The sequence below is a fragment of the Stylophora pistillata genome, chromosome 11 (assembly GCF_964205215.1).
Source record: "Stylophora pistillata chromosome 11, jaStyPist1.2, whole genome shotgun sequence".
NCBI lineage: Eukaryota > Metazoa > Cnidaria > Anthozoa > Scleractinia > Pocilloporidae > Stylophora > Stylophora pistillata.
The window spans coordinates 5768814-5792811 of record NC_142529.1 but is presented as its reverse complement, the minus strand read 5'-3'; the positions used below and the strand labels follow the sequence as shown (position 1 = coordinate 5792811).

General features: G+C 37.3%; 2 protein-coding genes across 2 annotated transcripts; both read right to left on the bottom strand.

Moving 5' to 3' along the window:
* Positions 1 to 1645: 1645 nt before the first annotated feature.
* Positions 1646 to 10935, bottom strand: LOC148719795 (uncharacterized). The gene is made up of 7 exons (XM_088737443.1): positions 10816 to 10935; positions 9628 to 9933; positions 8623 to 8916; positions 4225 to 4533; positions 3682 to 3948; positions 3088 to 3378; positions 1646 to 2472 (listed from the first exon to the last, which is right to left on the bottom strand). Exons 2-7 carry the CDS (start codon positions 9635 to 9637, stop codon positions 2108 to 2110), a joined length of 1536 nt encoding a protein of 511 aa, XP_088593569.1. The 5' UTR covers positions 9638 to 9933; positions 10816 to 10935; the 3' UTR covers positions 1646 to 2107.
* A 1511-nt stretch (positions 10936 to 12446) lies between these two features.
* On the bottom strand, positions 12447 to 23037 carry LOC148719794 (neuropilin-1-like). Its single transcript, XM_088739159.1, has 5 exons — positions 22908 to 23037; positions 15605 to 15918; positions 15214 to 15358; positions 12821 to 13134; positions 12447 to 12509 (listed from the first exon to the last, which is right to left on the bottom strand). Exons 1-5 carry the CDS (start codon positions 23035 to 23037, stop codon positions 12447 to 12449), a joined length of 966 nt encoding a protein of 321 aa, XP_088595285.1.
* Positions 23038 to 23998: the final 961 nt, after the last annotated feature.

Genomic DNA, 23998 nt, shown 5'->3' with positions numbered 1-23998 from the left:
ATTCGTGGTTGGCTGAACAATGACTTAACATGACTTATCAATGCGATGTTGTTTAAACTATTTACCTGACTTAAGTCCACTTCCTTCGTCAACAGGTCACGATCATCGGAGAAGATCGGAGGTCAGTACGAAAACACTCATCGCTTACAATGACCGGACTTTTGTGCATATTAATGGCGGAGGGCTAACGCTCGCATCGTCCACAATGAAACTTTGTACGATGGCCAATTTATCTTATCAATTCAGCTGATAAAACCAAAGTATTTGCAGGCACCACAGTTTCGTTAGAAACTTACCCCCATTGTTCATTACATAGTCACTTCATATGCTTTATTTGACTGAGCGATTGACTCGTGTTGGAAAACTGTTTACCACTTTTACGGAAAAAAAAACAGTAAATAAACTTTCCAATAAGATATTAAAACAGTTACCATATGGTTGCTGCCTCGTCTATCAGGCATATTTTCTTATCGAAAACAAACGACTGTCTTGAAAATTGCTTTCTCGGTTGCGTAATGGTTGCGTGAAGAGTAACGAGTTCGCTCCTTTCAGTATTTCTTGTCGTTAAAGGGTCCATATCGTGAGTCTCCATTGAAACCAACTCGTTTCTGGTGTGTTTTCATTTTAATACTTTTTTTTTTTCGGAGGTGGGATACTATTTCTAGTCGAAGATCACATTCATGATCTCTAGAGCCACGCGGAGACAGAGATGGACGTAAAGACAGAAAAAAAGTGTTTTTAAATTAATCATCTTAATGTAATGGCTATGGCCAATACATCGCTTGAGCCTCCCCGACATGGCCAGCAAACAGGGTTCACTACGTCTTGGATGGGATCAGTATTTTTCAGCATGGATCATTGTAGTTGTTTGGGATCCTTGATTGTGATTGGTTTCCAAAAGTCCAATTTTTTACAACTGAAACACTTAAGAGTAACATTGTGTTGCTCACATTTTCAATTGCTTTAAGGTAAAAGTGCAAAACCAATACATGGTCTTTACAGTTGAGATGAATCTACTTAAAAATATTTTTAAAACGTCTCTGATGTCCAGTAAACGCCTCGAAAAAATAGAACCCTCTTTTAAAGGTAAAAGGAATAGCTAACAGTAGTGCTAACAGTATATAAAAATATAGATTAAATCTCACTTGATAATATAGATTCTTTAAGCAAAGTAAGCTTATGTATATGTGTGATCGTCTTCTAAGAGGTTTCGTTCAGTTTGGGAACCTCACCCAAAATTATGAATTTCATTTAACTTTCATTTGAGGTTAGAACTAAATGTTCAGATGTGGCTATACGTGATTCCATCGTATAGCATTTCACATGCATCAACAGCAAAAAAATGTAAATACATAGGTACATGTAAATAAAAGGCAGATGTAAGGAAAGAGTTTCAAATGGACCAAATCAAAGGTTGCTGCACGTTGAAGAAGCCCTTAATGCCTTATTAATAAACTGCCTTGATCAGAAACCTATAAAGGTCATGCATGTTCTTGAAGTAACCAGACTCCATTCGCTGACAGGATCTTTTGAGCAGGTTATTGTTATGAGTGTACCATATATTTTCCATACAGCGATGTTAAAGAACGGCATCCTATGCGGCATTATGATAGTAAAAGTGATAATAACGATCATGAGGAGGACGTATCTTAAAATACATGCATTTTAATGCCAAATTACCGAGTGCTTCTTTAGGCGAGACAAAAACAAAGTGTGTCACGAACCGAAGTACCGTTTCCAATTAACGATTAGATTTAATGTTTCCATATGTTTGTTCCTTTGTTGATTCCACATGACGTCAAATGTGATGAGAACAAAAAAGTTGCACACGAAGTGCAGCCGAGTATGTTACTACGTCACTGACGTTCTTACCACACTTTGATGTCTTCTGTGACTTGTTATAGAACACACTCACGGAAACATGGAATCCAATTGTATTAAGGAATAAAGAAGCAAGATATTGGTAATGGTGACGTCATCTATGCGTCTTTCCCCTTTTATACTATACATGTAAGTAAGAACAAATGAGGATGCGTAGATAACTAAACTTTTCATATAAAACAGGATGGATGCTCTGACCCAGACAGATACATAATCAGAAGCATTTTCATACTTCCTCATACACTTCTTCATTTTGTTTCCCGCCATTTTCTTCCTGAAACGCCACATTGTAGTATTCGGGGTTCTCGGGTCTTTCCTGTAGAGAGTGATACTCAGGAGATACCTGACACTGTCGGTTCGAAGGCCTGGGTTTGAGTTCCATATATGTACTTGAGTCTGAAGCGTGTTGATTAGTTGACTGTTGATCACGTGAAGATTTGACGCTTTCACAGTCAACTTTTTCTTGATTCTGTATCCTTTCATTAGGAACAGCTCGTTTCCGCTGCCATATCAGCACACTATTCATAATGAGTGACACAACCACAAGGCAAGACAATGCGATGACACTAACAAGAAGGATGCTTTGTGTACCTTGCCGAAAGAAAAAAAAACAAAAACTATCAAACACTACTAACATAGTCCAGGTGAATTAAAATCTCCTAATGTTCTTCCTAGTTTCTTTGGTTCAAGGTAATAATGTCTCTTTTTTAGCATATTCACCGTAAGGAAACTCCAGGAAACTAGAAAATAGTTTCAAACTATCTTGACTCGTCCCTTAAGATCTTAATTCACTGTTTCCTACAAAATTTTTAAAATTCCAAAGCTTTCGCGGCATTCGAAAAATTTCTCAAAATTTCGTCGAGTCAAACACATTGTATATCACCTCAAGAATCTAAAGACAGATTTTAGCCTTAGGCCCTCTTAACATTGGTAGCTTTGCTTCGATTTAGTTACCACCTAACAGGCTAATTTTGATACACGGATAGATAGACCTATACAATGCTAATCAAATTATTTTCTTACTGAAGAAAGATAAAGAAACTTCACACTTAATAACGTCGGCGTCTGAGACCTCTACATAATGTTGCTTTTGATAGTAATGTCTAAACCTGTACGAAAAGTTATCAGCAGCTTAGAAAAACCAAATCAGACTTGAGAGCGCTAAGCTAATTTGGATAGCGTTCGATTTGTGAGCAAAATATTTACCGCCACCATCTTGATTATCCTTTGAAGCAAACAGAGTAATTTTATACTTTGTAGATCCATAGCCGTTTGCAACATGACACACATACTCCCCATAGTCTTGTGCATCCAATGGCGTGACAATGATACTATTATTCATCAGTTTGATGTTATCGCCTACTGGAACATGGCCATCTTTCGTCCAAGAATAGTTAAATGGAGTATAACTGGTTGCATGACACGAGAGAGAACACAGAGTTTGCTTTTCACATAACACCGAGGGGGGAGAAAGTTCTTTTAGTAAACTGGGTGGCCCTGTGAGAAAAAAGAAAGTGTAATGAGGCCATATAAAGTCAGGCAAAATTTCAGTAAAAAACTCCTGTGAGGGAGATCCATAGACACCACCATGATGTGTTTTTTTGTGCACATTAGTAAGCAGTTTTCTCATTTGTTGCTGTTATATATCGTGTTATTGTTGTTAATTTACCATTTGGTCATCGATTTTGGAACAGTTTTGCCTCCTCTTCAACTTGATACCCTACAAAGACACCATCTCTTCCACGGATGTACTCAAAAGAAGTAAATATTTACGTAAAAGTAACAAAATGTTACACGTACCAGCGACAATGAGTGTCGTAGTAGTATAACTCTCTCCAAATATGTTCATAGCTGTGCATTCATAAATGCCACTATCTGCAGGAGCAACATCGTTTATAACAAGTACTTTGCCGTTGTCCTTCAATTGAGCGCGAGGTATACTGTTAAGTCCATCTTTAGTCCACGTAACAGAAGCCTCAGGTTGTCCAAAGACCTCACAGTTCAATACTACCAGTTCGCCAATAGCTGAAATGGTTCTCTTTGGCAGATCTTTGATGACAGGTTTCCCTGAGTTTTAATAAATACGGATAAAATTACGAAACTCAGGACTCAGAGCAGCCCGAAGACTTCTCTGTAGCTTCTTTCTTCCTTACTAAAGCCATATCATGAGAGTGTGTGCTTTTAAAGGCAGAAAACCAATGAGCTCGTTAATCACTTGCCCTCGGCTCGAAACCTATATGATTTTCGTTTGTAACTTTCCCATAAGTTTTTGCAACCCGGCTTCTATTCAACCCCCTCTCTGCTGAAAATGGCCTCATTACAACTGCCCATAGGCTTACTTACCCAATGTCTGCACCATTGCAGGTCTACTGTATGGTCCAGGCCCGGCAGCGGTGTAGCCTCTAACAGACACTTCGTACTTGGCACACAAAGAGATTCCAGTCACATGAACATAGGTTGTGGTCGTGTTTATAGTTGAATGATAGGCAGACTGACTCTCTTTACAGTTTTCCAACACAGCGAGCCTAACTTCATATCTTATGATTTTACCATAAGCTACCTCTCTTGGCAGTCCAAGCCAAGTTACATTATTTCTTGAGGAGTTTACTGCAGAAGAAGATACACGTACTTCTTCTGGTCCACGACTGGGCTCTATTTGAAAAACACGAGAAACAGTTTTCATCATGTAAAATTAATCTCAAGTGAAAAGCTGAATGGACGCACAATAGAATGACAACAATAGTCTCCAAATTTTACTCATGAATACACCTTGTAAAAGATATTTAAAGGTCACGATTTACTAAGAAAAACCAGACAAAAAAAAAACAACAACAACAATAACGAAAAAGAAAAAAGGAAAGAAAAGCAGCAAATAAAAGCATGCTTGAAACGTAGACTCTTACACTTGTAATTAAAGTAGAGTTGTTCAGTAATTCATACTTAACAACATTTAAAAATCTGTTGCAGTAAATGGTTTGAACCCAGGGGTAACTTGTAAAAGTGTAGAGTGATCGTCCGGGTGAGTGTAGTCCTGAGAAGGACTGTTCTCGGTGGTGGTGACTGACGTTTTGACAACCTTAGGACCTAAACACCTAAACAGGTGTCAACTACTACCGTCTCCATACAAACGACTCATTCACGACATTAACATTACAAAACGAACCGAACAGAACGACGTAACTTTACCGACGGATCGACACAGACCAATCACAACCGACTTACGCCACTTGAGTCTTACAACCAATAACTTCACGACAAAAGTGACCAATCATCTACTGATATCAAATATTCACTTGACTCTGATGATGACTTCCACACAGGTTGTCGAAACGTCAGTCACCACCACCGATATCCCGGACAATCACAGTACACTTTTACATTTAAACATGTATCACAGTTTTGATGGCATAAACTCACTTAAAGAGTCTTTTTTTTTCATGGTGAACAGATCATATTGGCTGCATATCGATTACTTCACAAAAAACTCAGTGCAAGGCTTAAACGTGCTAAAGAAAGCTAGAGTAGATCATTAATCGAAGAGAATAGGGGCGATTCTGAATCTTTCTAGAGATCTGTAAAGAAAATATTGCCGGACGCAGGAGTGAGATCTATCCCGACATGTATCAAGACTGATGACAAGATTATTACTGATAAACAAAGCATTTCAGAATTGTTCAACTCTTTCCTTACATCTGTTGTGAACAAGTTATTTGAATCGCGCACGTGTGCAAGACCAGTTTTTAAATCTACAGCTGAGGATTTGTTTACAAAGAAACACAGCAGTGGGTAGGTCGTTAGTGCTTAAGCAACTTAAATGCTTAAAACTTAAGAGAGCCACTAGTCTAGACGGTCTACCAGCTCGACTTTTAAAGGACACCGTAGTTGTGATAACTGACTGTGTAACACATTTGGTAAATCCCTCCATTAAATCTCGTACGGTCCCGTCTGAATGGAAGCAAGCTAAGGTTGTACCCTTGTTTAAATCTGGAAACAAAGATGATCTGGACAATTACAGAACTATATCAATTTTACCGATCCTGTCGAAAATTCTGGAGAAAGTTGTCTTCCATCAGCTACATAGCTACCTATCAGAAAACTTCCTCCTCTTGCCATATCAATCGGGTTTTCGCGCAAGTCATTCAATTCAGTTGGCCGTTACCTTCCTTACAGATAAAATTCGTGGACATACGAACAAAGGGCTATTAACGGGGGCAGTGTTTATCGACCTGAAAAAGGCCTTCGATACTGTTCCTCATGATGGTCTTTTAAACAAGTTGTTTAGATATGGAATTCAAGACCAGCTTCTCTCCTGGTTTGAGAGCTATCTCACTAACAGGAATCAGAGCGTGTCCATTGAAAATCACCTTTCATCTGCCGCTAACATCAGTAGCGGAGTACCTCAAGGATCCTTGTTAGGGCCTCTACTGTTTATTATTTACATAAGCGACCTTCCTTTAGGCGTTGGTCTGTCTAGTGTTATGTTGTATGCCGACGACACTGTTATCTTTTCTGCTGCTTCAAGCATTGACCAACTACAGCTTAACTTAAGTCTTGATCTCAGTATTGTCTCAAATTGGCTAACAGCGAATGGTCTCTTCCTCAACCTAAAGAAAACTGAGTACGTTGTATTTGGAACTCGGCAGAGGCCAATTAGATCTGAATCTCATAGTCCGCTCTGCATGGAAGGGAAAGAAGTTAACCAAGTAAAGTCGTTTAAGTATCTTGGAGTCTTGCTACATGAGTGTTTATCTTTCAACGATCAAATAATTATATAAGGTCAAAAGTTGCCCGCAGACTTGGCCTCCTGCCACGATTACGAGGTTGTTTAACCACGGAAGCAGCAAATAAGATCTCTTTGTCCACGCTGCTACCGATATTAAGCTATTGTGATACGTGCTTTTGCCCTTTGGGAAGCACTAACAGAAAGACTCTTGAACGCCTGCAACGACGTGCTGCGAGAATCGTATGCGGTTTTAAACCTGGCATAGCCACTGAATCAATACTTAAGAACCTACGCTGGCCGCCTCTTGCAAGAACTAACCTCATGGAAAAGCACTGTGCACTGTTAGTTAACAAGTGCTTGGTTGGGGAAGGTCCTTCGTACTTTAAAGACTATTTCATGTTACGCAGCCAGAGCGAAAACCAACATATGTACTATATCGTCAATCACCGACATTATTTTTCCTAAATTTCATCTGGATGTCGCTAAAAAGTCTTTTGACTATCATTATGCAATGACAATCAATAGTTTTCCAAATGAAAATTAAGACTTTATCACCTAAGGAACGTTTCCCGGCTACCTCCGCTTTTTATTCTTAGGCTATTTTTAGAACATTCTGAAATCGAACATTGTTACTTTTTATATCAGTTAGTTTTTATTCATATATGAATTTAGTATAATTTCAGAGCTGAGCAAAGAGTTTCCGGAAATCTGATTGGTCGAGCGGTTCCTTATATGACGCTATATAAACCGCTCCACGCCGTTTATATAAAATGTTAAACAACAAACATATGAAATACATATATATGAACTGCGGTTATGAAACGTATATGTGCACGATCCTTCGCAGTAAAGCACTATTTAGGCAATAGTGAAAATCAGACGTGAAAAAAATTCAGGCCTGTACGGGATTCGAACCCCTGACCTCTGCGATACTAGTGATCGCAGAGCACTAGTATCGCAGAGGTCAGTGGTTCGAATCCCGTACAGGCCTGAATTTGTTTCAGGTCTGATTTTCACTATTGCCTAAATAGTGCTTTACTGCGAAGGATCGTGCACATATACATAAAATGTTAAAATAACCTGTTTATAAATGTTACTAAAATGTTATGATTTTAGAAATTTCTCTGTTGTTCAGATTGGAAATTATACTAAAACAATTATTCGCGTTAGGTTCGGTGAATATTGTCGAATAATCCCCTCGACTTCGTCTCGGAGATTATTCGACGATATTCACCTCGCCTTCGCCGAATAATTGTTAAATATATGATCTATTTTACTCTCCTTTATTTTATGTTATACAGGACCCCTGTTGATAACAGTCCTGTGACTGAAGGGGTCATCCTGTTTAGATATCGATCATTATTATTATTATTATTATTATTATTATGACGCAGTTTATTGAACTTCAGCATGCCAGGAAAAGAAAGTTTCACAAGGCGCACAGCGTAACCTGTGAAACTACACATCGTTGTACTTATAAAAAAATATAAAAACCTATTTCCTAGCATGGAAAATTATTTAAGGTACAACTAATACTAAAATAACATCGCTAATTTACAATCTATTTTGAATATACATAACAACAACTAAGTCACGTTCTGTGAATAAGATTGCTGTATAAACTTATAAACTAAATTCTCTAAATAAATCGATTAATCTTCTAATATACGGAACTCAATATTTAAATTTCCTTCAATGTTTAAAAATATCCTTCAAATTAATATTCATACGTAGGAATAAACTTCATGCTTATATAATGTTCTTATAATGTTCAACCTTTCAAAAGTTTCTTAACTTATGTAGTTTTACTGTTATTATTTTACTGTTATTATATGTTTTGTTATTATTAGGATTATTTTTATTATTATATCAAACAGACAAAACAAGCAATTAAAAATCGAATTATTTTTAAACATGAACAAGGATCACAACGACGAAATCGCCAATAAATGTTGCAATGCTTGTGAATGTGTCTGGGTACATTCCAATTCGCGTAATGATTAATGTAGAGAACCCACCATATTCTTTGCTTGCTACAGTTATCGTCTCATTCGGTCCAGGTTTAAACGTCACAGCTCTGATATAAAATTGGTATGTCAGTCCACCCAACGCATCAACCGTGTAACTCGATGCATCTTTGTCTATACCAGATATCTCTCTTAATGCACCTCCACTGTGACTATAAAATAAAGTGTAACTTGTGATAATTCCATTCGGTTCTGTAGGCATACTCCAGGACAAGGTTACTCTTGGACCATGCGAATTGCTGGGTGGCACATCAATAAAAGACAAACACGTAGGTGCGCTGGGAGCTGGAAGAACAAAGATATTGCGATTATTGATAAAATAATAATGAAAAAAATAATTAAAGGTAAGTGTATTAAGGTCAAACCAAGTGAAGCGTACCCCTCAAGATTACATCAATTAATTGAATATTGAACCCACCAGTCGTTTCAAGAATGCAATAATAGATTGATTATTTGAATGTTGCGCCCGTTTTGAAATGGTGCGAATCATTATTCAGATCAGAAGTCGATTTCTGATTTGAACAATAGTCCGCGCCTTTTCAAAACGGGTTCAATATTCAAATAATCCACCTATTATTGCATTTTTTAAACGACTGGGGATTCAACGATCAAATAGTCGATTCGTCATTTTATTCATGAAACTACTAGCGGATTCATTTACTCATGGATCAATTCATTGACGTAATCTTAACGGTGTACGCATGTTTTAATTGTAAATAACAGTAAATCCCAGGTATGTTGCACTACGTTGTAAAAATGTAACAGAAGGATGTACTGCCACCCTATTTTGGTGTTAAAGGAATTGGTTTGATTAAATAATCTAAAAAAATTAAATTAAATTCAGGTTTTCAGAAACTGAACAACTCTAGTAAACTAGTTGTTAGCCTTCTCATGATGTGTTTAGTATCTCATTGTCATGAAACGCCGAATGAAGATGGCAAAAATTCACAAAATATGGTTCACATTTTTTTTCCTTATCCCTGGACTGTTACATACCATCTTCCATTGTTCTTTCGATCTCAACAAGGCTCTTTGGTCCATCACCATCAGAAGTATATGCCAGGACCTGAAATTCATATTCTGTGTACTTTTCGAGTCCAGTCACAAGTCTGCTGAATGTTGATCCACTAGTAACATTCAAGAAAGAAAAACAACCTGCAAAGCCCTTCTCTCTGTAAAACAGTTTAAACCCTATAATGTTTCTTCCATGTCTGGAAAAGATTGGTGGTAACTGCTAGGAAGCTTTAATGCTTGTGGAAGAGCTTGCAGTCAAATTGAAGGCAGTAGGAGGTTGTGATGGAACTGAAATGTTAAACAACAACAGTTGTATGTTTTAATTCTCTACTTATTATTGATGTGAAAGTAAATTAATCATGCTTGTGAACTTAGGAAGCATTAGATGTTTCCCAGAGCAGTGTGGAGGATCATCACCTGAGGGGACTGTGTATATGCATTAGATCTACATTATTTATATCCTAAGCGTGAAGACGTGCTCTACAGATAGTTGGGCAAGCGATTGTGTTGCAATGGCAACCTACTAGGTTCCAGAATCTTCAATGCACTTGCAATGCAACAATCCCATCATTCACTGGATTATATCAAGCATGAATAAAAATAATGTATTAATTTGATTTGATTTAGCAAACGGAGAATCTAAATGATCTCAGCAAAGTAGATGAGATAAGGTTTAAACAGAATGAACGTTATTGATTGTCAAATTCTGACAATACACTTTATTTAGATAGGGTGGCACGGAATAGTTAAAGTAACTAATAAACTTGTGGCCCTCTTTTATCGTGAGCTCATTAGTTATTTTAAAAAAAATCTTACCTTACCAAGGCTCTATCAATACATATGCGTTATTGAGCAAGCGTGAGGTCAAGATGGCCGGATTTTGGCTGAGTTCTTTTTTTTTTGTTTTGCGTTCTTATCGACCGAGACGAAGCCGAAGTCGATAAAATGCAGAAAAAAGAACGAGTAAGAAGGAGCTGAGTTCTCATAACTCTTTTGGGAGATTGTTCCAGTCTTTCGCAGAAGCATATTTGAACGAAGAATTTCATGGTTCCCCCTAAATCTAATAAGGTAGTATCCCTTAGAGATTTTTTGTGTACTTCTGATCGCTCAACTAAATAATTCTTTAACTGATCTGGACAAGTCATGTTATAGTCAGTTTTAAACAAATACCTTTAGTTAGAAGTACTCCATAAACTTCCACTCTCAGAACCTTCCAACTGTAATATGCTGTTGGCTGAAAGCGGATAAACTTTGCACTTGCAAATTCTTGCGGACTGTTTTTAATGATGCCATTTCGATTTGAGTTTCCAGAAAAGACCCATAGTTCGTGGTAAAAATTTGAAATTATTGCATCAAAATGTTCTTTATTTCACTGCATCATTTACCACTATTACATATCAGCTATTTCCATGTCTGTAATGGCTATTGCTATAGAAAGACTTTGCTTCACTTTTTACAAAACTGGCACAAACCAGTATGTGACCCTGCATATCATATCTGGTGACTAACTCAGGGAGAGGTAAATGTATTTGGTGAGGTATTATAATAAGAGAACTACTGGTTGGACAACACACCGAAAAATAAGAGACACCTTGTAGAATGTCTTTTTTTGTTCTTTGGTCTCGATTATATACTCTACCTATTTTCAAAAAACAACAATAAACTATCGAACATAATCCTACGGTTGTTTACTATGTAATAAATGCCACACAGGGAGATATAGACAATTTCTGAGTAGCTTAACTGTTATAATAAAGTAGCCGAGTAACATACAGAACACATACACCGAAAACTGGTTCGTTCTTTTACCACGTGCTCCCGATCCGATCCTTACACTATGTATCATGTACAAAATGTCCCATTACAACTAAAATGACATCGGGAGAAAGAAAGATGAAGCCAATAATACAAAGTGCTTTTTCAGACAGTTTTCTTTTTTAAAAAAAAATTAGAAATTTAAAGACTAGTCTAAGACTAAATTGTATGAAGGCTTCATTTTGCAATCACACCTTAAGTGGGAAGAGAATTGTCCATAATGTTTCCACAAAGGACAAAAAGCAATCAAGTAGACAAACACAGAACTATTTTTTTTCCTACATAGACCCTTAGTTCTGTTGTTACACTTTTCATCCTTTTCAATCACCACACAGCGGAAATTCCTGCAGACGCTTTTTAATGATGCCATTTCGATTTGAGTTTCCAGAAAAGAGCTATAGTTCGTGGTACAAATTTGAAATTATTGCATCAAAATGTTCTTTATTTTAATGCATCATTTACCACTATTACATATAAGCTCTTTCCATGTCAGAAGAGTTAGCTTCGGTTTTTACAAAACTACCACAAACCAGTGTGTGACCCTGCTTATCATATCTGGTGACTAACTTAGGGAGAGGTACATGGAGTTTGTGAGAGACTATAATGGAAGAACTACTGGTTGAACAACACATCAAAAATTGAGAGGCACCCTGCAAAATTTTCTTTTTGTGTTCTATGGTCTCGATTACATACTCTACATTTTTTTAAACGACAACAATAAACTATCGACCATAATCCTTCGGTTGTTTGATGCAAATGTCATTGGTGAAAAGAAAGACGAAACAAATAACATGAACTTATTAATCAGACAGTTTTTGGTTTTTTAAAAAATATAAGAAATCACACCCCAAGTGGGAACAGAATTGTCCATAATGTTTCCATTAAGGACAAAAGGCAATCAAGTTGGCAGAAAAACAATTTTGTTCCTACAAAGACGCTTAGTTCTGTTGTTACACTTTTTATCCTTTCCAATAACCACACAAAGGTTAGTATTCTTGTGTTGATAATAAGTGTCGTTGATATTTCCTCTCTTTTGTTCTAAACAGTTCCTTAAATTAAACGGTAAAAATAAGTAATGGCTAATAAGTCCATAAGACGTGGACCAATTAACATTTAAGTAGTATTGAAAGTGAACTATATAATTACATGTATACACAATATAATGTATACGTACATAGGTTTGTAATTTTGCTGAGTTTTTTATTGAAAAAGGTAACTGAGGTTGAGTTTTGACCAGGTATACACTTCTTTTGTGTCCCTCCTCCTGACTCAAAAGTTGAATTAGTGTTCTAAGACACTTATATTTTTGGCTTTTTTCATATATCTGATATATCTGCGCATGACCTTCATGTAAACCTACCTTGTTAACATTGCTTTCTTGGTAAGTGAAAATAGTGATACCATCCATTGATAACTGAACCTTGTAGTTTGTTGTCCACTCGTCTAACCCATTTTCTCCTTGGGTAGCTACAGCACGGATGACGTACTCATACAGCAGGTCAATTTGTAAGTAGTCAGCAGGATTGGTCGCAGTCTTGGGTCCCCAACCCCGATTTGTTCCATTCAATCGACCAAAAGAGGGTTTATACCTATTGTCATAATACGATGAGGCAGAGAAGCTGCTGTCTGGAATTGCACCATTAAAGGCCAAACCAATGGCTGCCGATTTACAGGCTGCAAGGTAATTACTTAAACTCAGCCCTCATAGTTTTATGCAAATTTTAAACATCGTAGCGCCATTGCTTAAAGTTGGCATGATCACAAACACTTTACGAACTAGTTCTGATAAACCAGAAGAAATACGAGAGTGCATTGATCACTGCGAGACATTGCACTTGCCCACTTAAAGGATGTGGTAAACCATGGGTGACCACACCATTCGAATGAACAAACCCAAGACTTGAGAGAGCTTTGGAAATACAAAATAAAATGGCGTTATCCTCAAGGAACACCACCCAGTAATTTCCTGTAAGCTCCGCCAGCAAACGTTGGAAATCATACACCAAGGATACAGGGAAACAGAAAAAATGTCTACTGAGAACAGGAGGTGATCTATTTTGGCCAGGTATATCAAGAGACACGGCAAAAGAAAAGACCGAAAAACTGTGCCACGTGCGTACGGTTCTCCAAACACCAACCATAAGAAAAACTACAACCCCACAGCGTGCCCAGTTTCCCATGGCAGAAGCATGGATGGAATTTGCCAAACATGGGATACCAGAAGAAGAGAATTTGCTTTACTCTTCATCTACCTTGCAGCGGACGACTCCAGCGCTCGCAAACCATTAAGTGGAATGAAGCACATCTTCATCATCGACAAGACGTCCAGAAATAACAACGTAACAAGATATTATGAGCTACTAAAATTAGAAGTGTTTGGGAACTACTAAAGTTAGGAATTTTCTGACTAAGTGTTTTGAATTGTTTAGGTACGTTTGATTATCTTGAAATCCTTGTGCATGTCTAGTGCAAGACCAAACTTTTATTAACTTTTTCTAATTTTTATTTTTTTTTTTTTTACATTTTGAGTGATGTGTTCCTAGCCGTTATAATAGGGCTGAATTCTTGTACGATAGTCGTTATCACTAATCGTGTTTGGGTTTTTCTTTTACCTTGCTTAGTGTCCTCAAGGGAGAGTTTTGTTCAGGTTTTAGTTCTCGAATATTGATTGTTTCTCAAATACGTTTTTATTCATTTGGATTGTCTTGTGATGTACTTTTTTCTCGGTTAACATTCTAAAGAAACCATCGAAAGTAGACTTATGAACTGTTTCACAGACTACATTTGCGACATACCATTTAGGCCTTTTAAGATTCTCATTGCATTACATTTAACTAATTAGTCTTTCTTGTTTGTGTATGTAGCCTTGCTGTTTATCACACCCATTAGACTTTTCAGGGTGGAGATGTAAACACATTCGATCTACGGTGTTACGCTTGCGCCGCGGGAAGCGTCAGCACATGCCATGTATATTTCAGAGCTGTTTTCGTTCCTTTATAAGTAAGATATAAGTAAAGAACGGGAAGAGGCTACGAGTATCTCTACACAGATTTTGATAATTAATTGAAATGATCAAACGAGTAACTTTAACAAAATCCGTAGATTAACTCTCACTTTAACTTAGTTGCCCGATACTTCATAGCCCTCAAGTTGCATTCTCTCTCTCATAAACATTACGACTGTTCACAAATTAAAGATACCCCGGTCAGATTTTTTGAAAGTTCATAATGAAGTATTGAGTACAACAATGAATTGAAATTCAGCCCTTTTCTTGAAGTTTTTCTCCTCTGATATAAATATAGTTTCCTGGGTAAGTATTTACTGGCAATTAACTCAACATTGAGCATAGAAATAACAGGTTGTTATTGGTGGCTTGGTGTCTGATTTAGTCACTTATCTAACTAACAAGCATAGGTCATCAAAATAGACTGAAAAGGAAGGCTTAAAAGGGTATCTTCGATTACCCTATAATATTATAATAATAATAGTAATAATAGTAATGATAATAATGATAATAATAATAATAATAATGATAATACTGGGAACAGCGAGGATTTTGAGAAAGGTATTGGATATCTAGAGTAAAGAGAAAATCCTAATGGACCCCTGGTCGTGGGCTATGACTCGCTCCCTTAGGAAACAACCCGGAAAAAGATCATCCAGTTCGTTTACCATAATAATAATAATAATAATAATAATAATAATATGATAACAAAAAACTTGAAAAATGCATTTAAAAAGCTCCCAACTCACTTTGCTCTTGTTTTACTCCAAATACTTCTGTTCTCATACACACACCACCCTGGTGTGTTTGTGGCAGGAACCGTAAATATCTTGTTAATACTCCGTAAACAACATGCTTCACCTCTGAGTTCCTGTCAGCATTTCCTCTCAGAAACTTGAGGCAAACAAATAGTCATATGTCATCAATAACGTTTTTCCGAAAATTGAGAGAATAGCAGGTATAAAATAGAAACAGTGCAGATACCATTAAGATCAACAATTCTGAGGACAAGATTTCGATATCATTTTACCTCTAAGATATTCTATATGGTCAGGCTTAATAATCCATGTTATATTAATTTTATAAATGTACACTGATTTGTTTTGAGCAGCTATGCCTCATACTGTATTTCCTATATACCTTGACTTGTCCACCTTCCTTGTAGTCTACCCAAGTTGTCCCATCTGTTGATATTTGAAGTGTGTAGTTCTTCACCCACTGATCTGTTTGAGAATTCCCTTGAGTAGACACAGCACAGATGATATGAAGTGACTTTAGATCAATCTGTAGGTATGGGTTAGTGTCAGTTGTTCCTGCACACCATGATGATCCTAATGTGTAGTTCAGTCGACCATGCTCGGCTGGAGTGTTGGCATTTTGTTCAGTAGAAGAGGTTATGTCACTATTTGGAATTGTCTCAGTTCCCAATCCAAGATCTAAATCAACGCATGCTCCTACAAAAAAAATTACATTTGCTTTATAACGTACTCATTATAATTATTGTAAATAGAGAAATGGGTTGGATGCATGTGAGAAGCACGTGGATGCCTTAAATCTCTTTATAAATTATCTCTGATAAAAGTTCATGTCAGATAGTTAACAACTATTTACGAGGTGGTGGTGGCTATTGTTAAACAGAAGAGTAAATTAACTCTTTTGTACCTGTAACAAAAACAGTATTTGGGGGCAAGTTACTCGGAGGTGAATAGCAAAGGATAGTCTGAGTTTTAGTATCCAATCAGTGCCCGCCTTCAACGCTATCCTCCATTTAGTATATACTGGTAACATAATGGTAATGGTAACATGGTCAGCCTCCTATAGGAGGCAATAGCCACAAAAATCTGTCGCGCTTGAAATGTCGTTTCTTTACAAGTTAAGCGAAAAGAAACCAAAGAAAAAGATGGATCGTTCAGTGCGGCCATTTTGTTGCTGCATATTTTTCCCCGTTCCACAGTGTATTACCGTGGCATATTTGGCACGTTCTCATGACCTTATTTGGTAATATGACATTGTAGCAGAATAATAAATAATAATTGATCCACACCTTCATTAAGCATACAGTTCTTTAATGAAAAAAAGCAATAGTAAAAACAATCGACTCTCTTTGACCCTAGCTCTGTCTTAGTGAAATACCAGATTAATCTGAAACATTTTTAGAATTGATAGTGCAAGTAGAATGATATCCGAGGGTGCTTGGATATCATTTTGCCTGACAAAAATATAATGGTCTCAGACTCTCTGTCTGTTTGCTGATAGAATACTTCAAAGTTTTGAATTAACTTTAGTAACCTTTTTCTTCATGTTCCGTTAACTGTCCCATTTGTTGTTAGATAATCTTATCATTAAGAAAATGCGAAACTCGGAGCAGCTCTTTTATCTTTTTGGTATTGATGCTGTCTGCATTGGCGATTAGGTTGTGCTGTAAGCGTAACTCTTAGGTTTCAGCACTCAAAACTGAAAGAGATGTTCAACAAATCCCGCCAGATGGAGAAATAATGATAGAATAAAACTAAACCTTATGATTAGATTTCTAATTAGAATAGAGGTAAACGTAATTAACCTTAGCATTAGATTTCAAATGACACGGTGCTCACCTGTGGCAAGATGTACAAGTACAGCGAGAAAAGCTATATGGAAACAAAGCTCGAGATTAATTTGCGACATGTTTCGATTGAATATGTTGCGAAATACCGCACGATTGTTTAGTGTGATCGGTCATTTGAAACAGAAAGCTCGTCCGACAAAAGATGTTTTGGTTACCTCGCTATTCAAGCTCGTTTTTGCATAATTTGTAGTAAATTTCGAGTTTTCAATCAGATTATGTTAATTTATAAATGATGATACAATTAGTTAAAGAATGCAACAAGGCCTGCTGGAGTACCTAAATAGCCTGGCAAATAATTTGCATGATAAAAGCGAACACAGGCTATTTTAGACTTTTGTGCAGTCCAGGTGTAAAGGATTTAATGACCTAAATGTCATGAAGCTAGACAATGGCAACATGCTTTCAAACGAAAGTGGCATCGCTGAGTGCATGAACGAATACTTTGCATCAGCTTTTACAAGTGAAAACTCTGAAAATTTTCCATGATTAGATCAAGTTATCAAAGATTTGGGCCTTAGCCTTCTACACTGTTCACCTAAGGATGTTAACAAGATCCTAAGCTAATTGAAACCTCATAAATCTCTTGGTCCGGATAACAGCCATACCATGATTTTCAAGAAATGCAGTGGAACTTTGGCCTCAACACTTAGCGACGTTTTTAATGCGTCCTTTACGTCGGGCATGCTGCGTTATGGCTGGAAATTGGCTGATATTACTCTTTACATTAGAAAGGTGCTAAGAAAGTCCGCAAGAACTACCGTCCTGTCTCGCTAACATTGGTGTAGTGTGTAAAATGATAGAGAGAAAGCATCGTATTCATTTCTGGACAACTAATAAGATTTTTATTCCAGAATAATTTGGCTTTTTGAAAGGGAAATCTTGTTTGTCTCAACTACTATCTTCGTTTCACGATTGGGCCCGTGATAGAAACAAAGGATTGACAACTGACTTCATCTTTTTAGACCTTTTAAAAGCTTTCGAATCGGTATCTCACGAACGCCTCATGACAAAGATGCACGCATATGGTATCCGAGATCCACTCTTGTCTTGGCTTAGTTGCTTCTTAGCAAATTGATACCAGCGAGTCGCTCTACGGGGACATTACTGTTCATGGACCTCCGTTTTGTTCGGTGTACCCAAGGGAACTGTGTTGGGACCTATTTTATTTCTCATTTATATGAATGATACCTCAAGAAACATTTCATCACACACAAAACTCTTTGCAGATGACATGAAGGTGTACAGGGTATTAAGAGATACAAAGGAAGATGTGGATGAGCTTCAGAAAGATCTTGCTCGCTTGTAATCTTGGAGCAATGACTGCAAAATTAAATTTAACACCTTAAGCATTTTTACGTTCGCAGGTGATTTTCGACCTTTAAGAGTTAACCACTGTTTTAAACTTAGTTCTGCATCCGCAAGTTACGTATAATTGATGCATGGGATAGTTTACCAAAAGAAACTGCCGAGGCGAGGCGAATTATTTGAACATTTTAAAGAATAGACGCAAATATCATCTTATGAGTGTTTTACGCGAACATTAAGTTATCTATTTCTATCTTTAAATCAGAGGTAAAGTTTTTTAACTATTTTTAAGAGGAGATAAACCAGAAAGGAATAACCTCTTTTATCTCTTTTTCCCTTCTTAATGGGATCGTGAATAAACAGTTACTATTATTATTATTATCATTATTTATTATTATTATTATTATTATTATCATAGTTCTTTGCAGAATTTAAAGTTGTTACACAAATGTGCGCGTCTATTTGTTCGCCAGTTGAATTTCACCCTTTCATGTTTTGGATGTAACAATAACAATTTAAATGCCCGTTAATGTAAAATACAAGATAACCGGGAGTAAGGTCATGACGATAAAAAAAACTAGACCTAACTGAGGCCTTGTCAATACGGTCCTTTAAGCCTGGTTTTTAGCAGTGACGCAACCACAAGCGCAAGCACAAACGCAAGCATATGGTAATTATGTCAAGTGGAAACGAACATCGACAGGCATAAACACAAGTATCTTAACATGTTAACTAGTCACAAGGCTTTGTTGATCTCGACTCGGCCAATCTGGCGGCAGACACTTCGAGTTCTGTCGTTTCTTCTACTCTTACGACGAAGAAAGCGGAAGTGGTTGTAAAATAGTATAACAAAATGCTTTTGGGTTAGCAATATTTTTAAAGAAATGAGAAGCCAAGGTAATTTTTTCTTGTCAACTTGAGTCTAAGCTTGTGCTCTTTTTTTTCCTTTAGTCTATACACCCCTTGTCATACGAGACTCGATAGTTGCGAGCAACTTCGGAAAACTTTTCATCAAATTCTACAGAAACGACCTCCGCCACATTGTTGAAATCCTCAGAAGTGGGGAAAACTGTAACGAGAGCTATAATTGGCCAGACATAGCAAAATGTCATAGATCTCCTTGTGCGTGTACAGTATCTTGCTTTCACTCGGGATACGCGAACGCAAGCTTAAGCATAAGAACAAGAAGAAGGAAAATTTTTTATCCTTGTGCTGTGCTTGCGCTTATGTTTGTGCTTGTGTCGAGACCGAAATAAGAGCTGTTATGCTTGCGAAAATCAGGCTTTATTGGCGAGTCAATCCATTTAAGAGGACTACTAAGCAGTGGTGACAAAATTGAAACTTTCGGTAATTGTTAATACCACTAAATTCGGTTGTGGTGTTCTGCTAAGGAAACATGACAGATTTACGGATTGTGTGTTCCACTTTACACGACTTTCTTCAGCTGTTCCCTCCAAAGTTACCAGCTGATAAGGTAAGAAATGTCCTCTTTTCAAATTTCTTTAGGGAAAATTTCATTTTAAAAGTCATCATGTCATGACAGTTTTCCAAAGCGAATTTTTTACGGTTTCTTCTATTAGATATGAGCTTCAATGTATTCTTGTTTGCTTACCTCGTGCCTTCCAACACAATCTCATACGAAATTTAGAATTGTACTTCAGCGGTTCTTCTAAAATTTTGGCTGTTTGTGCTAAATTGAGTCTTCTCTCTCTGACTTGTAATCAGCCTTTATCGTTTTCATGCGCTCGAAGTTTCAAAAAGTGAAATGAAATGCTGCGGTACTAGTTTGACATTTTGTGCTCTTTCTAATTTACATAATCCATAATCGGCCCGTGGGCATTACCACTTTTTAATGCCCCGCTCTGATCTCGCTCTTAGCCAATCAGAGCAAGCGTTACATCAGCCACAAGCCTAAGCCATATAAGTGATACAGGCTTCTGCAAACAAGGAGTGGGGGGGGGGGTTGCTTGTTCGAAATCATGTCCTACTAGGGGGTGAGCACTTATTCGTGGGAGGGCGCTTATTAAAGCGTACGGTAATTGTAAATTTGTAGTGTGTGAAGCCAGTTAGTTAATACAGTGTTACCTATTAGCTTTCCGTCAGACGCTCGATAAATTATCGTCGCAGATGCATGTCGTTAACCGCAACGAACACTGAGCGCCAGGTAGGCTATGAGCGTGACTCGCGATGGCAGAAGCAAAGGGCTTAGTTTTCCTGCCGCGGGCATGTGCGGACCCTGCTCGCTCGAAAAATTCAAATGAATAACGCTTGATTCATTGTGATTTCAAGTCATAAACTGGACGGAATACTGGAAAAGGATAATTGCAATTTTATGTTTGCTCTCCAAGACCTCCTAAGTAAAATGTATAGAATTGTTTCCGTAAGATTGGGAAAGACACATATCTGAGGCAGACATAAAATGAGGGAAAGCCTAATGCGCACATAAAAGTTCAGTTAAATACGATATAAATAGATCGCTTTGACAACTAAATCTTGATTAATTGCTGACTAATTTCTATTACATTAAAACTTACCCTCAGTTTGACTCTTTGCCAGGTTGTTTTAATGGCTACAAAAGCCAAGTTTGTAAAAGATGAGAATGAATTTTTAGTCAGATCTATTCATGGCGTCCTTATTCCTCGAGGGACTGTTTGGACTGAATGTTCACGAGTTGCTTGGACATGCATCAGCATTTAATAAATGAAGGGAAGGGCCCAAATGTATTCAATCGTTTTGTCACATTCCCTACCATGCTTTGGAAAGGAAAGGTTTTCAAAAGAGCTTGGCATCTACATGCAGTAATAAACCATAAATTTTTCTACAATCCTGACAGAGTATTTTGAGCTTTTGAACATATAATTGAAATATGAACGTGTCTGTGGGAGTTTTTCAATTCAATCGTTTTCATTCAAACGATGAGAAACTCAAGAACTTTGCATGGAGATATTGCGATTATTCAATGTATGTGAAAATGTAGACTGAGAAGAAGATTGTTTCTCTACCAGAAGAAAATGTCTTCCATTCCAAAATCAGTATATATTTTCTCCATATTCTTCTTCACACATTTTCTAGGATTGACAATGACAACTTGCTGAATAATCAAAGATTCTTCAGTTACCGATCATTTCCTTTATTCTCATGAGCTTAAGTTTTCGTTTTGTTTCATTTGTGTGTGATACTGTGAGGAGAAATCCGATGCTGGTCACTTTCAGAGGCTAAAGGGCTATTCCGCAGCGACAAATGACGACCTCTCCCAAGGCTAAGTAAGGGCAGCGTTTGTTCTTCGATATTAAATCAAGTTTTCTTTAATCTCCTTTCCACTTTGTTCCCTTTTGTCTAGTTTCAGTGAATTCTGCTGTTAACATCCACAGCTGAGATAGAGATCGCCTCAAAATTTTTACATTTGCTTCTCTTCCAAATATTCATTGTTCAGACAGTATCACAGTCGCATATATTATCGATCGACTTACCAGCTGCCTGAAGGGGTTTATTTACTATATAACTTGGTTTTTTTTGCCTTTCTTGGAGTTGCAATGCAGATATGTACAGGCTGATCCAAAGGTAATGTATGAGTTAACTTATTCATGCTGGAATTGGCACAATCCATCATAATTAATCCATACTTTATTGATAAAGTCTTTTGATGAAAAACAATAGAACATCTTTGGAACTAGCTTTGTCTCAGAATAGTACCGGGTAATGGAAATAGCTAAAATTGCTGAGTAAATAGTACGGGTAAAATACTCTCCAAGAGTGCTTTAACTATAAATTGAAATAAATGCTACCTCCCGATAGCTTCACTAAAACAAAACTGTTTCAGACTCTCTTTCTGTTCGCTGAATGATTTGAATTTTAAGATGACCTATGTAAATTTGTCTTTGCTTCTTCAATGGGCAAGTTACTAAAGTATGACGGTTTTTAATCTTCCCGTTCGTTGTAAGACGATCTTTTCATGAAAAATATGGGAAACCCGGAGTAGCTCTCTTATCTTCTTGGTATTGGTGCTATCTTTCTCGGTGACGAAGTTGCGATAGTGTGCGGAAGTCGTACGGCCGGTTATATTACAAAGTTGAGCCGTGGTTTAACAAAACCGCGTTCTAGACTATCTTTATTTTAGCCGGACCTTTTATCTGAACATTTATTTTTGTGAACAGTGACAAGAGGGCCGCAAACTACCAATCGAAGGACATTTATTCAATCACTGAGTCAACCCTCTTATAGAAAATATCCGAGGCCTGTTGCTAACTGAAGGTAAAACCGCTGTTTAGTTTAAACTTCGTTTGAATAACTGGCATTTTGGCTTCAGTGCTCAAAAGTGAAAGACCTGTCCAACCAATTCCGCTAAGTTTAGTAATTAAAATAAAAATACCGTTTTTTATGCTGTCTGCATTGGCGATTAAGTTGCGATGGGTTGCGGAAGTGTTAGGCTTTAGCAATCAAAAGTCAAAGATATATCCAACCATTTCTTCTAAATTTAGAAATTGAGATAATAAAAAAAAGTTACAAGAGGATTTCAAATGATACAGTGCTCACCTGAGGCCAGAGGAAGAAGTACAGCGAGGAAGGTTACACGAAAATAAAGCTCGAGATCAAATTGCGCCACGCTTCGACTGAGTTTGTCCCGATATGCGATCACAAGTGTTTTGTTTAATTGAGCGGCCATTTAAGCAGAAAGCTCTTCTGACAAAAGATTTCTGTCGCAGTAAATGGCTTGAACCCGTGGGTGACATGTGAAGGTGTAGTCTGATCGTCCGGGTGAGTGTAGTCCTGAGAAGGACTGTTGTCGGTGGTAGTGACTGACGTTTCGACAACCTGTGCGGAAGTCATCATCAGAGTCGAGTGAATGATCATTGTAACAATCATTCACTTGACTCTGATGATGACTTTCGCACAGGTTGTCGAAACGTCAGTCACTACCACCGACAACAGTCCTTCTCAGGACTACACTCACCCGGACGATCAGACAACACCTTCAAAAGATATCTTTGTTTCCCACTATTCAAGCTCGTCTTTTTGTAATTATTAGACATATCGTCAATACATGTAAATCTGTGGTTATTAATCAGTTTATGTCAATTCTTAAATGATGGTACATTTAGCTCTTTGCTCTCTCTCGGTTTGTTCGGCAGTTTGAGTTTCACCCTTTGATGCTATTGATGTAGCAGTAATACTTATATTATTGGGTTTTTCAAGTACGATCTATAACATAAACAACTTAAAGGGCGCGTTCTGATTAGTCGATGCAGAGTCTATTTTTTGTCCAAGGGCGTTTGCTGCTAACTTTAGCAAATGCATGGACTAGTTATCGATATCTGCATATTGACGAAGCGTGAGGTAATCCGCGACTTAATGTGATATTAATAGCAAGAACAGAATGCACTATTAGGCTACAAGAGTGATGCAATGTCTTGAAGAGTTACCAGCCGAGGGATTTCCACACAACAAGTTTAAAGTTCTTGTCAATGATGTCGACAAACTGTAATGTTCCAAGTTAGAGTCTCATTCGTGGTTTCTCATAGCCGTGCTACTCACGTTTAGCGCGCATGCAAAGTCCCAAAATTAAGAAAATAGGATACCTAATCAATCGTAAAAAATCAAGGATGAAGAACATGACAGGATGACAA